We start from the raw sequence: 18,237 nt of genomic DNA on the forward strand, positions 1-18,237 counted from the left end.
GAATCAAAATGGTTTTGAAAGAGGTTTTGCATAGGAGGCCTCCCAAGAAAACTGGTGGCTGCTTCTTGGGGTCTTAGGTTTGTGTTATAGAAGGTAACGCTTACTCCATTTGAACCAGCTAACCTGGCCGACTTGAGGTTCTTAACAGAGAAAACAATTTTTCTGATTACTCTGGCCTGGGCAACAAGGGTTTCTGAGATGCAGTTTCTTATGGTGAGTAGACCCTATTTAATGTCCACAGTGACAGTGTTTCTTTAAAAAACAGTCCTTTTTTACCTAAAGTAGTATCCAAGTTTGCTTCAAGCCAAGTTATCCATCTCCCTGTTTACTTTTCTGAACCTAAAAATGAAGGAGAAAGGAAACTCCATACCTTAGATGTCCACAGACAACACAGGTACTATCGTGACAGAATTAAGTCTGTCAGATCTTCAGATGAACTTTTCATTTCTTATGATGTTGAATTGAATGAATGAATGAATTAATGCATTTCCCAGTGAGCAAATGTAAATAAATAAATAAATAAATAAATAAATGCTAAGAAGAAGGGACAACCTACGTCAAAACAGATTATTTCCAAATGGTTGTCTAAGACTTTTATCTTTTATTATACTCACCACAGCTAACCTATTCCAGGCAGGGTCAAGGCCAACTGTACTAGGGCTTTGGCCTCATCTATTGCTTTTTGGAAAGGGTTGGATTCTGGAAGTATTCAGGAAGCTGCAACTTGGTCCTCTAAACATACTTTTGCAAAGCACTATAAACTCAATGCCTTCTGTAGGTCTAGATCTGGATTTGCAGGCCCATTCTCTTGGGGCTGCTGGACTCTACTTCTGACTGATATTGTTGTTGGGTGGAAGGTGTCCTGAAGTTTTGAAAGATTGCTGGCTATTAAATCCTATGCAGGTTATAAACCATATAGGTAAGGCAACTAGAGCAGTGATCATTCAAGCATATACTGTTATGGTAAGTTTACTTGCACAAGTGTACTTTCTCACTTCATACCACTATCCAGAGCAAACACTATAGTACTGTCATTGCTGCACCTATTCATTGGTCAGCCTTGATCCCTTCTACCTTCATTCACAAACAAGACACCAAGATGCTTAAACTTCTCTCCCCATGGTAGCAGCTTGCACCTTCATCTGCAAAGAGAGAGATCCACTTTTTTCCAGGAGAAACTCATGATTTCTAATTTTTAAATCCCAATCCCTCAGAGCCACACGCTCCAGGGATCTAACCCTTGTCATCACAATAAACAAAACATGCTGGAGGGACAGGTTCCTGAACCAGAGATTCCCCAGACGCTGGAATAGACTGGCCATACATGTCAAGCAGAATGCCTCTTTGGCCCTTTTCAAAAAGAACCTTGACGATTGGATGGGAGAAAGGAAATTCACCCCGGGGATCACGTCAGTTTTCCTGCTAGACAGGGGTCCAGGGAATTGTTATGGCCAGGCTTGTAGCTTGTATAGGCCCTAGGGCTGATAGCCTAGTACCAACCTATGAACCTATGATTTTCATGCCATCTGTTTTCCACTAAGCAGTGAATCACTGCAGTGCATGGAAGAGAACACATTTACATGAGCCTAATACATCATGATCATCATTATCAGCATCATCGTCATCATCGTCAGCATCATCATCATCGTCGTCGTCAGCATCATCATTGTTGTCAGCATCATCATCAGCAGCAGCATCATCAGCATCATCATCGTGATCATCATCATCGTCATCATCATCATCATTGTCAGCATCATCATCAGCAGCAGCATCAGCATCATCATCACCGTCAGCATCATTATCAGCATAATTGTCATCATCATCATCATCAGTATCATCATCAGCAGCAGCATCATCATCATCATCAGCATCATCATCAGCAGCAGCATCATCATCAGCATCATCATCGTGATCATCATCATCATCATCGTCAGCATCATCATCAGCATCATCATTGTCAGCATCATCATCAAACAACAAAGATGCAACCCTCACATCCTCAAACTGGATACTGCCTGGACCTTGACTGAGATTGCTACCCAGTTTATGTAAATCACAGACAGGAGAGGGGGCAGTTTTATGACAATTTATCGAAAATGCTTTAGAAAAGAAAGTAATCAATAGAGTCCCTTAACTAGTTTCTTGATTCTCATCTGAGGAGTAGAGGTGCATCTTCAGTCCACACAAATATGTTAACAGTTGGACCTTGCCAGACCTCTCCTTCAGACGCTTCTATCTGCAGTACTGGTGATTAAATTTTAGGAGCAAGTCCTAGCAGCTGGAGTGCAGACTACAGAGGCAGTACTGAGCACTTTAAAGCAGCTTTCCTACTTAATGGGGGGGGGGCTGAGTCAGTAGGTAATCAGGTCCTAATAGAAGGAGGGAATATTCACAGTCTTCCAAGCAAATAATTGTGTGGTTTCCATATGGAAAATGTTTTACCGAAGTTTCCACACGGAAAATGTTTTACATACACCCTGTGGGACACCTGTCAGAATGTCCCATTGCAAGGCGGCAGGATGGATGGGAACATGTTCCATAGTCACTCTGTGGGATGGATGGGATTGTGTTCCATAGCCACTCTACTGGATGAATGGGAGGGTGTTCCATAACTTCCCTGTGAGAAGGATGAGAGTGTGTTCCATTTACACCATTTGGGATGGATAGGAGTGTTTTCCATAAACAACATGTGGGATGAATGGAAGAGTGTTCCATTTACACCATGTGGGATGGATGGGAATGTGTTCCATAGCATCCCTGTGAGATGAATGAGAGTATATTCCATTTACACCATTTGGGATGGATAGGACTGATTTCCATAGCCACCATGTGGGATGGATGGGAGTGAATTCCATAGGCACCATGTGGGATAGCTATGAGTGTGTACCATAGCAACCATGTGGGTTGGATAGGAATGTGTTTCATAGCCTCCATGTGGGATGATGGGAGGGTGTACCACAGCCACCATGTGGGATAAACAGGAGTGTGTTACATAACCAATGTGTGGGATGGATGGGAGAGTGTTACATAGCCACCATGTGGGATAGGTGAGAGTGTGTACCATAGCCACCATGTGGGATGGATAAGTGCATGTTCCATAGCCACCATGTGGGATGGATAGGAGAATGTTCCATAGCCACCATGTGGGATGGATGGTAACATGTTCCTTAGCCACTATGTGGGATGGATGGAAGTGTATTCCATAGTCACCATGGGGGATGGATGGGAGCATTTTCCATAGCCACCATGTGGGATGGATGGTAACATGTTCCAGAGCCACCATGTGGGATAGATGGGAGAGTGTTCCACAGCCACCATGTGGGATGGATGGGAATGTGTTCCCAAGCCACCATGTTGGATGGAAGGGAGTGTGTTCGATAGTTAACATGCAGGATGGATGGGAACATGTTCCCAAACCACCATGTAGGATGGATGGAAGCATGTTCTATAGCCACCATTTAGGATGGATAAGAGCATGTCCCATAGCCACCATGTGGATGGATGGGAGCAGGTTCTGCAGCCACTATGTGGGCTGGATAGGAGCATGGGGGATGGATGGGAGCATGTTCTATAGCCATCATGAGAGAGGGGTGATAGTGTGTTCCATATTCACCATGTGGGATGGGTGACAGTGTGTTCCATTGCCACTATCAGGAATGGGTGAGAGTGTGTTCCATAGTCACCATGTGGATGGATAATAGTGTGTTTCTTATCTAAACATATTGTGGAATTTCCAAGCCATAAGTTCTACTTTATTATCATTGACCATGCACTTATAAATGACAAACAACCATGGAGACTGCAACTAGAACTGAAGGAATTAAAATGGCAGCTTCAGCTGTAAGCAGACTCATGGCCAGGTATAAATGAACGTACCTCAATTTCTGCAGTGTTACAATTAAAGGCTTTAGAAAGAAAGAAATTATAAAGATCGAATAGCAAGGTTTTTTAGTATAGCTATATGAATAAACATTTAGTAGATTTTAATCTTCAAGAAATTTTAAGAAATATGTACTTATGTGTTGTATATGTATTTACAATTCAACTTTATTATGGTAGAGATGGTGTCTTATGTTCTTATAAATAGTGACAACTTTTCCATTGAAAATGTTTATAAGGAAGTATCACTTTAAATAATTACATTAACCACATTAAATAATTGTCTCAGCCAATGGAATGTTTTAGGTCTTATTTAAAGTAAGTGATGAACTGTATGTGTTGTCTGAAGAAGTTTAATATTGGATTATAAAAAAGCGCTAACCATTTTTGGCTCTTATGAGTTTTTTTTACAGCTTGGTGGATTGATTTGTATGTATTTATTTAAGTACTGACAGTCTGGTCTACAGTCTTTGTCATTTTCATCAGTTTGTTGTTGGTGTTATAGCTTTCATCAGCTTATGGGTGAGAGTATGTTCCATTTCCACTATGTGGGATGGGTGAGAGTGTGTTCCATAGTCACCATGTGGGATGGATAAGAGTGTATTTCATAGCCACTGCTTGGGTGGAAGAAAGCATGCTCCATAGTTACCATGTGGGACAGATGAGAATGTGTTCCATGGCCACCATGTGAAATGAATGAGAGCGTGTTCCATAGTCACCATGTGGGATAGTTGGGAGCCTGTTCCATAGTCATCATGTGGGATGAATGAGAGTGTGTTCGTTAGCCAACATGTAGGATGGATTTGAGTGTATTGCACAGCCACCATGGGGGATGGATGGAAGTGGGTACTATAGTATACTACATGTCCAAGTTGTGGAGAAGTAAGGAAGACATCATGTGCAGAGGATGGTACACTTAATCAGTCTATCTTTGTGATGCCCGTCCTGAATACATACCTTAGTTGATGTATGTGTAGAACCATGTATTGCACTTGCGGCATCCCATCTCCTAATGGGGAAGCATTAAATACACAAGGTAATAGCAATAGGAAAGGGGGAATTATGGTGGGCATTTTGCAGAAGGCGGTGAGTTTCACTCAAAAGAGCTAAAGGGCAAAAAGCACCGACAGATCCTCATGCCGAAGAGTACTATACATACCATGTCAGATTCAGAGCCCGGCAAAGGCTTAAGTGTCTGGTTTTGTTTGTCTGCTCTTTTACTAATGTATTTGCTGCTACTACTGCTAGTGCTGCAGTGCAGTAACTCATTGGGGCCCAACGGTTGATACTGGGTGCTCTTTTAGTAATGTATTTGCTTCTACTACTGCTAGTGCTGCAGTGCAGTAACTCATCGGGGGCCAACATTTAATACTGGGTGCTCTTTTAGTAATGTATTTGCTGCTACTACTGCTAGTGCTGCAGTGCAGTAACTCATCAGGGCCCAACATTTGATACTGGGTGCTCTTTTAGTAATGTACTCGCTGCTACTACTGCTAGTGCTGCAGTGCAGTAACTCATCGGGGCCAATGTTTGATCATGGCTGCTCCTTTAGTAATGTATTTGCTGCTACTACTGCTAGTGCTGCAGTGCAGTAACTCAACAGGGCCCAACGTCTGATACTGGGTGCTCTTTTAGTAATGTATTTGTTGCTACTATTGCTAGTGCTGCAGTGCAGTAACTCATTGGGGACCAACATTTGATACTGGGTGCTCTTTTAGTAATGTATTTGCTGCTACTACTGCTAGTGCTGCAAGTGCAGTAACTCATTGGGGCCCAATGTTTGATACTGGGTGCTCTTTTAGTAATGTATTTGCTGCTACTACTGCTAGTGCTGCAGTGCAGTAACTCATCGGGGCCCAATGTTAGACACTGGATGCTTTTTTAGTAATGTATTTGCTGCTACTACTGTTAGTGCTGCAGTGCAGAAACTCATTGGGGTCCAACGGTTGATACTGGGTGCTCTTTTAGTAATGTATTTGCTGCTACTACTGCTAGTGCTGCAGTGCAGTAACTCATCGGGGCCCAACATTTGATACTGGGTGCTATTTTAGTAATGTATTTCTGCTACTACTGCTAGTTCTGCAATGCAGTAACTCATTGGGGCCCAACATTTGATACTGGGTGCTTTTTTAGTAATGTATTTGCTGCTACTACTGCTAGTTCTGCAGTGCAGTAACTCATTGGGTCCCAACATTTGATACTGGGTGCTCTTTTAGTAATGTATTTGCTGCTACTACTTCCAGTGCTGCAATGCAGTAACTCATTGGGGCCCAACATTTGATACTGGGTGCTCTTTTAGTAATGTATTTGCTGCTACTACTGCTAGTGCTGCAGTGCAGTAATTCATCGGGGCCCAACATTTGATACTGGGTGCTTTTTTAGCAATGTATTTGCTGCTACTACTGCTAGTGCTGCAGTGCAGTAACTCATCGGGGCCCAACATTGGATATTAAGTGCTCTTTTAGTAATGTATTTGCTGTTACTAGTGCTAGTTCTGCAGTGCAGTAACTCATCGGGGCCCAACGTTTGATACTGGGTGCTCTTTTAATATTGTATTCACTGCTACTACTGCTAGTGTGGCAGTGCAGTAAGTCATCGGGGCCCAGCGTTTGATACTGGGTGCTCTTTTAGTAATGTATTTGCTGCTACTACTGCTAGTGCTGTAGTGCAGTGACTCATCGTGGCCCAGCATTTGATCCTGGGTGCTCTTTTAGAAATGTATTTGCTGTTACTATTGCTAGTGCTGCAGTGCAGTAACTCATCAGGGCCCAACATTTGATAATGGGTGCTCTTTTAGTAATGTATTTGCTGCTACTACTGCTAGTGTTACAGTGCAATAACACATCGTGGCCCAACGCTTGATACTGGGTGCTCTTTTACTAATGTATTTGCTGCTACTACTGCTAGTGCTGCAGTGCAGTAACTCATCGGTGCCCAATGGTTGATACTGGGTGATCTTTCAGTAATGTATTTGCTGCTACTGCTGCTAGTGCTGCAGTACAGTAACTCATTGGGGCCCAATGTTTGATACTGAGTGCTCTTTTAGTAATGTATTTGTAGCAACTTCTGCTAGTGCTGCAGTGCAGTAACTCATCGGGGCCCAATGTTAGACACTGGGTGCTTTTTTAGTAATGTATTTGCTGCTACTACTGCTAGTGCTGCAGTGCAGTAACTCATTGGGGCCCAACGGTTGATACTGGGTGCTCTTTTAGTAATGTATTTGCTGCTACTACAGCTAGTGCTGCAGTGCAGTAACTCATCGGGGCCCAACATTTGATGCTGGGTGCTCTTTTAGTAATGCATTTCTGCTACTACTGTTAGTTCTGCAATGCAGTAACTCATCGGGGCCCAACATTTGATACTGGGTGCTTTTTGTAATGTATTTGCTGCTACTACTGCTAGTTCTGCATTGCAGTAACTCATCGGGCCCCAACATTTGATACTGGGTGCTCTTTTAGTAATGTATCTGCTGCTGCTACTGCTAGTGCTGCAGTGCAGTAACTCATCGGGGCCCAACGTTTGATACTGGGTGCTTTTTTAGTAATGTATTTGCTGCTACTACTCCTAGTACTGCAATGCAGTAACTCATCAGGCCCAACATTTGATACTGGGTGCTCTTTTAGTAATGTATTTGCTGCTACTACTGCTAGTATTGCAGTGCAGTAAGTCATCGGGGCCCAACGTTTGATACTGGATGCTCTTTTAGTAATGTATTTGCTGTTACTACTGCTAGTGCTGCAGTGCAGTAACTCATCGGGGCCCAACATTTGATACTGGGAGCTTTTTTAGTAATGTATTTGCTGCTACTACTCCTAGTGGTGCAGTGCAGTAACTCATCAGGCCCAACATTTGATACTGGGTGCTCTTTTAGTAATGTATTTACTGCTACTACTGCTAGTATTACTGTGCAGTAACTCATCGGGGCCCAACGTTTGATACTGGGTGCTCTTTTAGAAATGTATTTGCTGTTACTAGTGCTAGGTCTGCAGTGCAGTAACTCATCGGGGCCCGATGTTTGATACTAGTTGCTCTTTTGGTAATGTATTTGCTGTGACTACTGTTAGTGCTGCAGTGCAGTAACTCATCAGGGCCCAACATTTTATACTGAGAGCTCTTTTACTAATGTATTTGCTGCTACTACTGCTATTGCTGCAGTGCAGTAACTCATCGGGGCTCAATGTTTGATACTGGGTGCTTTTTTAATAATGTATTCATGGCTACTACTGCTAGTGCGGCAGTGCAGTAAGTCATCGGAGCCCAACGTTTGATACTTGGTGCTCTTTAAGTAATGTATTCACTGCTACTACTGCTAGTGTTGTAGTGCACTAACTCATCGGGGCAAACATTTGATATTGGGTGCTCTTTTAGTAATGTATTTGCTGCTACTACTGCTAGTGCTGCAGTGCAGTAACTCATCGGGGCCCAACGTTTGATACTGGGTGCTCTTTTAGTAATGTATTTGCTGCTACTACAGCTAGTGCTGCAGTGCAGTAACTCATCGGGGCCCAACATTTGATGCTGGGTGCTCTTTTAGTAATATATTTGCTGCTACTAGTGCTAGCGTTACAATGCAATAACTCATTCAGGCCCAACATTTCATACTGGGTACTCTTTTAGTAATGTATTTACTGCTACTACTGCTAGTATTGCAGTGCAGTAACTCATCAGGCCCAATGTTTGATACTGGGTGCTCTTTTAGTAATGTATTTTCTGCTACTACTGCTAGTATTGCAGTGCAGTAACTCATCGGGGCCCAACATTTGATACTGAGTGCTTTTTTAGTAACGTATTTGATGTTACTACTGCTAGTGCTGCAGTGAAGTAACTCATCGGGGCCCAACGTTTGATACTGGGTCCTCTTTTAGTAATGTATTTGCTGTTACTCGTGCTAGGTCTGCAGTGCAGTAACTCATCGGGGCCCAACGTTTGATACTAGTTGCTCTTTTGGTAATGTATTTGCTGCTACTACTGCTAGAGCTGCAGAGCAGTAACTCATTGAGGCCCAACGTTTTATACTGGGAGCTCTTTTAGTAATGTATTTGCTGCTACTACTGCTAGTGCTGCAGTGCAGTAACTCATCGGGGCCCAATGTTTGATAGTGGGTGCTTTTTTAATAATGTATTCACAGCTACTACTGCTAGTGCGGCAGTGCAGTAAGTCATCGGAGCCCAACGTTTGATACTGGGTGCTCTTTAAGTAATGTATTCACTGCTACTACTGCTAGTGTTGTAGTGCACTAACTCATCAAGGTCAACATTTGATACTGGGTGCTTTTTTAGTAATGTATTTGCTGCTACTACTGCTAGTGCTGCAGTGCAGTAACTCATCGGGGCCCAACATTTGATACTGGGTGCTCTTTTATTAATGTATTTGCTGCTACTACTGCTAGTGCTGTAGTGCAGTAACTCATTGTGGCCCAATGATTGATCCTGGGTGCTCTTTCAGTAATGTATTTGCTGCTACTACTGCTAGTGCTGCAGTGCAGTAACTCATCGGGGCCCAACGTTTGATACTGGGTGTTTTTTTAATAATGTATTCACGGCTACTACTGCTAGTGCGGCAGTGCAGTAAGTCATCGGGGCCCAACGTTTGATACTGGGTGCTCTTTAAGTAATGTATTTACTGCTAATGTTGCAGTGCAGTAACTCATCGAGGCCCAACATTTTATGCTGGGTGCTCTCTTAGTAATGTATTTACTGCTACTACTGCTAGTGCTGCAGTGCAGTAACTCATGAGGCCCAACGTTTGATAACGGGTGCTCTTTTAGTAATATATTTGCTGTTACCTCTGCTAGTGCTGCAGTGCAGTAACTCATTAGGGCCCAACATTTGATACCGGGTGCTCTCTTAGTAATGTATTTACTGCTACTACTGCTAGTGCTGCAGTGTAGTAACTCATTGTGGCCCAATGTTTGATACTGGGTGTTCTTTTCCAAAAGAAGAGTTGCTGAAATGTAATGCACTGCAAATCACCAAAAATAAAATATATACGTATGCATATATATGTATATATATATATATATATATATATATATATATATGTATATATATATATATATATATATATATATAGTTCCAATTTACAATCCTGAAATACCGAAAGCTCTAATTTCTGTAAAGGCGAAAATGTAAAATCTTGAAAGTGCATAAGTGCGAATTCGAATAGCTGGCATCCGAGCTTATGCAGTGTAGCAACGGGACGGGAAGTGTCTGGCCGGGATGCTTTACTGAAGTGAAGGTAAGTGAGTGTATGTGAGTTGTATTGTAAGTTGTACGTGTGGGTTAGGGTAGGGAGGTTGTGTTTGTTTATGTGTTTGTGTGTGTGCATGTGTGTGTGTGTGTGTGTGTGTGTGTGTGTGTGTGTGTGTGTGTGTGTGTGTGTGTGTGTGTCCGAGGGAGTATAAAATGTCTGCATGTGAGTGATGCATTTTTCTACTGTTAGTGTGATCTCGGAGTTAGTATATATAAGTAGGAGAGGTGGGGGTCACAGCCCCCCACATGGGCTGTGCAGGAGGGCTTGCCCCCCCCGCATAGATGTAGTATAGGAGTGTTTAGTTTGTGTATTGTGGGTTCAGTGGTGTACTTTTTGTGTGATGTAGGGTTTGCGAATGTTCAGGATTTGAAGTTTTCATGTTTTATGTTTTGGGATTATGGGCTGTTCGACTTTATAGTTTTGAGATACTGAAGTTCGAGCTTTGTGTTGAGAATATAAAGGGGAACCATATATATAATGTCCACTAAGGTAATCAGGAAAATATGTGTGGCTCACATGGATAGAAATGGTACAGTTTTGCACTATTTCCAAGACAAAAAACCCAGAAAATGACTTGCCCTAGAATGGAAATGAGGATTGATAAGTGAGGATAAAATCGAGGAATAATTTCTAGAAGCATTTACTCACATTAAGGAGGTTACTGCTTGCATTACATTGCAGGTGCTGGTGGTAATGGCTGTCTTTGCTGTACTCGTGGTAATGACTATCTCTGCAGTACTGGTGGTAATGGCTATCTCTGCAATACTGGTGCTAATGGCTATCTCTGCAGTACTGATGGTAATGGCTATCTCTGCTGTACTGGTGGCAATGGCTATCTCTGTTGTACTGGTGGTAATGGCTATCTCTGCAGTACTGGTGGTAATGGCTATCTCTGCTGCACTGGTGGTAAAGGTTGTCCCGGCTGGAGGCTTGATGAACTCAGTTTTAATGCTCAAAATCTTGTAGTGAATCAAAATGCAAAAAGGCTGGAGAAGTCTATATCTTTATTTTGCAGATAGTATGCGAGATGATGCTTTATTTGCTTTTCAGTATATATCTGCTGGCTTCGTCTATGCTATTATGCATAAATCTCTTCTGAGTAATTCTTATTATGCCACTGGATTATCAAAATGTCTTTAAGATGGCAAATGTATGTGCACCAATAAAGCTTCTGTCCTCATTCTTGATGAATAGTGTACATTTTTGGGTAGTGAAAATGATGAACTAAATTGTACCTGTCCAGGAAAAATTGTAGTACATTATCTTTTTATTAATATGTGTTTTAAAAAGTTGGTAATGTTTTGCAACCCTTTCCTTCTTTTGCAGATGACAAAGTTTGCATGGGATAAATACAGAGAATATGCTTGGGGAAAGAATGAACTGAGGCCGCTAACTAAAAGTGGACACATTGGCAACATGTTTGGTAAGTTACCATCCAGTGACATAATTGTCCTATAACATAAGTATTTTAGGCAGAGAGATGTGTTGCCTTGACCTATGAGCCATTTTGAGTCTACTAGAAATGTCCTTAGAGAGAGAAATCAGCAGTACTCTTCATGTGTAGAACTAGCCTCAGTAAAGACCACAATGTTTGTTCTATAGCAAGTTAGTTGTGATATTTTAATAATTCAATGCTCCTACATGCAAAAGGAACCCTACTCAAGGTTTTGGAAACCTAGGTTTATAAAATAGCATTTATCATCTTAGCTGTCTGAAGTTTATGCCTAAGGAAGCTTTCATGTTAGCTGCAAATTTTACTTTCTTTTCCTGTTTTATTTCAGTGTTTTAGCTGCTAGAAGCACAAATTGCACAATTTGCTGTAGTGTTCGGCTCATTTTACTGCTTGCATTTTACTGTGCATTGTCCTTGATCAAATGTCTTTTGCTTACCTGTGGCCTGTGGCCAAGTGGCACTGCAACCTTTGCTAATCTGTTAAGTCATTCAGGAATTGGCCATCTTGTCAACAGCTAATTTCTTAAAGATTTCTTAAAGATAACTCCGTAAAAAGTGAATAATCAATGAAAGTTGTTGTCTTTTGATCTTTATGTCTAAATCTGAGTTTTGATAACTAAAGAGTACAATATAACAGGTGTGAACTACTGTGGAACTGCCCTATGCACGATGGGGGAAGGGGGTAGCTTTTTCACCCCCGAAAATAATGCATTTTAAGTTTTGCTGAAACAATAGTCCATCAATAAGTTTTGACCAAATAGTCTGTGCGAAAGAGGTATTGATTAGATGCATACAATCCTCTATAATGTTTGTTATTGTTGTCTGTTTATTGTGACACTGTTAATTCACTCATTCATGACTGGGAATTACCAGCATCTTCCAGTTTGGTGCGACACAGTGGTTATCCTATACAATATGTGCTTACTGCAGTCAGTTTTACAGGAAATAGATTGCAATCAATGATCTCATTCACAGCAGTGTCTAATTGTATTACTAGCTTGGTTATTAGGAGTACTTTGGTGTTTATGAATGCATGCAGTCTCCATTGTGCCTTTGTGCCTTTTGTTTTGTAGGTTCACAGACATTTTATCCTACATTCTAGGCAGCAGTGCCTTCAAGGAACACACATTACTTCAAGTAATTAATATATTTTTTGTCTAAAACCCAATTCATTAATCCATGTTGAAAGACAATGATTGTTTCAGAGGATCTTAAATCAAGAGTAGGAAGTCTGTTCTACAAAGTGGGTATAGTTTGTATTGTGAATGTGTCTATTTCAGTGCTATTTGTATCCAGAGTTTTTTACTCCAACATTCGTGCTTTATATTGCTAATAAATAACTATAGAGTATGAGTCAAAGCAAGGCTAGCAAACTTCTCCTGCAGCAAATGGGTGAGATGATTAATACATGCTTAGAGTTTTTAGACTGTTATGCTGTTTTGTTGTAAGTTATAATTGGTGGGGGTGTGGTGGGGCAACTTTAATATTTTTTTTTAATTAGCCAACAGGACAACTTGATTCAAACTTGTACTAGCCCATACATTTCTGCATTTGTACCTGATTGTAATCTTACATTTAATTTGCCTAAATAAATTATCCCAGATTTCTTATGTATAAGTAACAGTACATTGCAAATCATGTTTTTTCGGGTATAGTAATTGGATAGATTTATTTTAAGAAAGAAATGTTTTAGATGTTTTTCTTGCTTTAAACAAGCATTCTGAGGAAAGCATCTCTATTTCTCCTTCTGTATCACTCCTGTAGTTTAGCATACTCAATTATCTTCTTCAAGTGTGTGACATCACATCAATGATGTCATTGTGTCAGATGTTCTTTCAGGTTCTTTTCAGCTTCACTTCCTATTCTTTGGTACCTTTACTAGATGGTGGTGGTGTCAGACCATTTATATCCTTTGTATTAAACTACATTCAGCTGTGAAATACTTCTTTTATTAGTAGATTTGTATTATTTTCTTGATTTTTATCTTGTGTATTAAACTACATTCATGTGGTGAAATACTTCTTTAATTAGTGTAGTTTATTATTATTTTATTGATTAATTTTTCAGTGCTGAGGAATAACATTTTGACCTCTGAGTCAGTGTGTGTGTGTGTGTGTGTGTGTGTGTGTGTGTGTGTATTATTTATTTATTTATTTATTTTACATTTGTTGACCGGGATAGTCCGACTGGATACATGCCCATTTTCAGCGGAGTCTCGGAGAGAAAAGTTCCAGATAAAGCAAAACAAGACAATACAAAACTAATGTCATAAACATGTTACAACATCAGATGCATAGACCATATTATTCCATAAGATACACACTTTTTCAGAGTTATTAATACATAGCTGTTACAATATAATACATCTTACTTGGATAGGTAGGTTTAATAGAGTTACAAGTTGTCTTAAGTCTGGGGTAGAGCAGGGACAAATCCAATGTGATTTCAGATGTTTTTTGAGGTTAGTTTTGAAAAGGGGAAGTGAGGTTTCTTGGGTGATGTATGGTGGAAGGTGGTTCCATATTTTGCCAACAGAGTTGGCAAACAGGGCATCACCTGCAGAGTTGTTGGGTTGCTTAGCTGAGTGTAATTGCCTATGGGAAATATGAGGACAGATAATATTTTTGAATGCAGGTATGTTGTCCGATTGGTATAGGTTTTTATGAGCTACTATGAGCTGGTTGAGCTGCAGTAGAGAAGGCAGCTCGAGCCTGCCAATCTTCTTCAGATTATAGTAATGATGTGTCCTGAATGCTGTGCCCGTAGCAACCCTGGCAATGTGATTGCAACAGGAGGATAGTTTGTTGAGGTCAGATTTGTTTAGATTGGTGAAGAGAGGAGATGCATAGAGAAGGGTAGATAGCAGATGGGAACAGGCAATAGCAGTATGAGCATGCGGTTTAAGAAAAGTTTTGATCTTGTAAAGGGATCCAGGTTTTTTGTTAATAGTCTTAATTGTGTGATTTATATGAATGTCAAATTTGAGGCTATTATCTATTATGACCCCTAGGAGCTTGGTTTGGTCATCGGGAGAAATGATGAGGCCACTTTTGGAGTTTATGTTGAAGAATAAGGAGGAGGACCTACGGGTTGGGGAGAAAAGAAGTAGTTTAGTTTTATTGGGATTGAGGATCAATAGGCGATTAGCTAGCCAGTTCTCAACTGTGTTAAAAGTGTTCTTGGTCAGTGACAGTAAGTCGGATGGAGAGTTGTCTGAGCAGATCAAAGTTGAGTCGTCTGCATGTTGAATGCAGGTGGCATTTGTAATGGCAGAGTGAAGATCATTTATAAAGATGGAGAAAAGCAGGGGGCCTAGTATAGAGCCCAGAGGGACTCCTACAGTGATGGGAATGTGGCTGGATAGTTTATTCTGCCAGAGGACTGCTTGCTGTCTTCTGGAGAGGTAGGATTGGAACCATAGTAGAGAGTGGGCATCTAGGGACATGGCCTATAGTGTTTGGAGGAGAAGTCGATGGTTGACCATATCAAAGGCCTTGGAGAGATCAAGAAAGAGTGCAGAGGAATGTTTGTTATTGTTATGGTTATGGTTAATGACATCAGGGAAAGATAGGCGGGTGGTACTGTGGTGTGGCCTGAAGCCATGCTGGGAATTAGACAACGGTTTGTTTTGAGTAAGGTGGTACATAAGTTGTTTGTGGATACACCTCTCCATAATTTTGGAAAGGGTGATAGAATAGCTATGGGAGTGTAATTTGAAAGTTCTTTGGAGCTCCCTTCTTTGTGGAGAGGTATTACATGAGATATTTTCCAGATAGAGGGGGATGGTTTCTTCAGAAATAGTTCTGTTGATCAAGATAGGGAGTGCTATGACATCTGAAGCTTTTTGCAAATATTCAGCTGGGAGAAGGTCAGCAGCTAGGGTGGTAGGTTTTAGTTTCTTGAGTAGGGCTTGGATAACAGGAGTTGGTATGGGTTGAAAGTTGAAGAGGGGTTGAGTATTATTTGCATCAGAGGTTACACTGGAATGGGTTATGTTGAGTTGGTTGGCTAGATACTGTATGGTTTCTGTAAAGAAGATATTGAAGGTATTTGCAATGTCCTCTGGAGATTTAAGAGTAGTAACTGAGGGGGATGGGGTGGGTGTGTTGCCTAGGTGAAAAAGTTTGTTAATTCCAGCCCAAAAAATCTGGGGTTTATTGTGATGTTTCTGTTGAAGATGGCCATAGTATTTTTTCTTATCTAGAATAATGGATTTTTCTGGTGATGTTTCTTATTTGTTGGAATCTGAGTTGGTCCTGTGGGGATTTAGTAGTGTGCCAGGTGGATCATGCTTTGTTTCTAAGTAAGATTATAGCCTTGGTGTATTGTAATAGCCATGGAGCAGTATTTGACTTAACTTTAATAGTTCTGGTAGGTGCATGGGAATCAATGATGGTAAGGAATTTAGTATTAAAATAGTGTATTGCTTCATCCAGTGATAGCTGTTTTAGGACTGTCCACTGTAGGCTTTAAGTTCATTTTGAAAGTCTACAAGGCTAAATTTTTTCTTACTTTTAATAATTTTGTAGGTGGGCTTGCTGGGATTGACCTCTTTAAGCTTAATAATATAAATGAGACAGTGGTCACTTAGGTTATCTGGTAGGGTCCCTGACCTGTACAGATGGGGGTGATTATTGATAAGTATCCAGTCGAGGGTGCTTTCCTTGTTAATGGGTTTACTGATCCTGGTGGGGGAGGATATGGTTTGAGTAAACCTGTGTAGGTTAACATGGGTAGTTGGAGAGTCAGAGGAACAGGTGTTCCAATCAGTGTTGATGTCTCCTACTATAATGGTTTCTTGAGGATAGTTTGTGGATAGCCAATGCAGGGTTCTAGTGTTTTTGCCAGGTGGAATGTAAAGACAGACAATGTATATTTGTTTTCACTGATTTTTACCTTGGTGATAAGGATTTCTGCATTTGCAATCGAGGGCGGGGGATGCTTGGTTTCTTTTGTTACAGTGAAGGAAGACTTGTATAAGACAGCTACCCCACCACCCTTCCTTGTATTCCGATCTGACCTGAGTATATTATAACCAGGAGGAGTTAACTTGTTATCTTTAGTAGTAGGTTTTAGCCAGGTTTCAGTAAGGCAGAATCTGTCAGGTGTATAAATAGCTAAGAGGGTATGCAGGTTATAGACTTTGTTATTTAAGTTATGTATGTAAAGATGGCAGGACAGGAATGAGTTATGGGGCAGTTTGATAGGGTTGGGTTAGCAGTGCTTTGGGCTTGTGTGCTAGGGGTGTCTGTTGAGGATAGATCAGGATTTGGGTGGACATCTCTGTCCTTTAGGAGATTGCGCTTTAAGTGGATTATGAGTTTGAGTAGTTTGTTCATAAGTTTTTGATAGTGTCTGGCTTTAAGGGTGGAGTTATTCCTTGTATTTGGTTGATGGTAGTTAGGGGGTGAGTAATAGGATGGGAGGAGGATTTTAAAAAGGGGGAGAATGATAGAGGCTAGTAGGGTGGACGTTTGGGACTTTGGGCAGTGGAAACCTAGGTAGCACTGATTTTCATAAGTGGTTATGTGAAATGAGATGAGAAGCAGAGGTAGGGGTAAGAGTGGCAAGCCTAGTATGACCAGCTGGGTCATGTTGTAGGTTTTTTAAGTATGGAATCAAAGTCTAGGAATAGTAAGAACCGACTACTTTTCCTTATAGGTGAATGGTGGACCTGAGGCTGAGTTGGTTAGAGTGATTTGATAAAGGTGTGAGGGGTGCTTAAAGGAGGCAAGGAAAAGATAAGAAATTATTAATGTTAGGAGATAATCTGTTCTAAGAAGGGGGAGGGTTTAGCATGTATAATGCTGTATATGATTTTTAGTAAGATAATGTTGATATATATATATATATATATATATATATATATATATATATATATATATATATATATATATATATATAGATGCACACACACACACACACACACACACACACACACACACACACACACACATTCTTATTATTCAAAAAAACGCATCTTTTTAAAACACCTTCATTAAATTATAATGCTGATATAGATACATACATACATTAATAGAAAAGAAAACAGACCATAATGATATTTTCATTATTTTCATAAAGTACACATGCATGTTTTCTTACAGTTATCATTTACTGCATTATATTTAATTCTTACCTTTCCTTAAACCTCACTCCTCCTCCTGAACGTGATCCTGCATGCATAGTTTCCACAAATTCCATGTTTTGCTATGTAATTTGGTCCTTCCCATTTCTGAAGATCCTACCTCCAACAGCTCTTTTATCTGTGTTACAAATTCAGTATTTCATTTACAGTTGGTTTGGATTTTGATTTCCATTTTCTAGAAATTGCTTTTTTGGGGTCTAAAAATACGTAATGTAAACACTCCTAAGCAAAAATCCTAAACTTTCTAGACTTCCCTGCATACGTATGAGCCATACATTTGTTCTCCCCATTGTCCTTTGTAAATTGCCAGTCCAGTCTCTCTTCCCAATATTTTTTGACCACCTCTAATTAATTCTTATAGTTATGATACAGTATTTTATATGCCCTACAAATTATTCCTTTTTTAGCAGCAGCTTCTGTTCATGACTCAACAAAAAACTCTACCAGAGCTGGTCTTTCACTTAGCACTCCTCCTGTGTTTTTCCCTTTGCCTATTCTCTGATTTT

At 40.5% G+C, this 18,237-nt stretch overlaps 1 protein-coding gene across 1 annotated transcript in view; it reads left to right on the forward strand.

Annotated features, from left to right (window-relative positions):
- Positions 1-11,920, forward strand: part of LOC122816388 (mannosyl-oligosaccharide 1,2-alpha-mannosidase IC-like) — a 674,580-nt gene extending 662,660 nt beyond the window's left edge. The window contains exons 2-3 of the mRNA XM_044089140.1: positions 11,458-11,554; positions 11,913-11,920. Coding sequence (XP_043945075.1) covers positions 11,458-11,554; positions 11,913-11,920 — 105 coding nt within the window. The remainder of the gene's footprint in view (positions 1-11,457; positions 11,555-11,912) is intronic.
- Positions 11,921-18,237: the final 6,317 nt, after the last annotated feature.

The sequence above is a fragment of the Protopterus annectens genome, chromosome 1.part1, assembly GCF_019279795.1.
Source record: "Protopterus annectens isolate FY-2018-M chromosome 1.part1, PAN1.0, whole genome shotgun sequence".
Taxonomy (NCBI): domain Eukaryota; kingdom Metazoa; phylum Chordata; order Ceratodontiformes; family Protopteridae; genus Protopterus; species Protopterus annectens.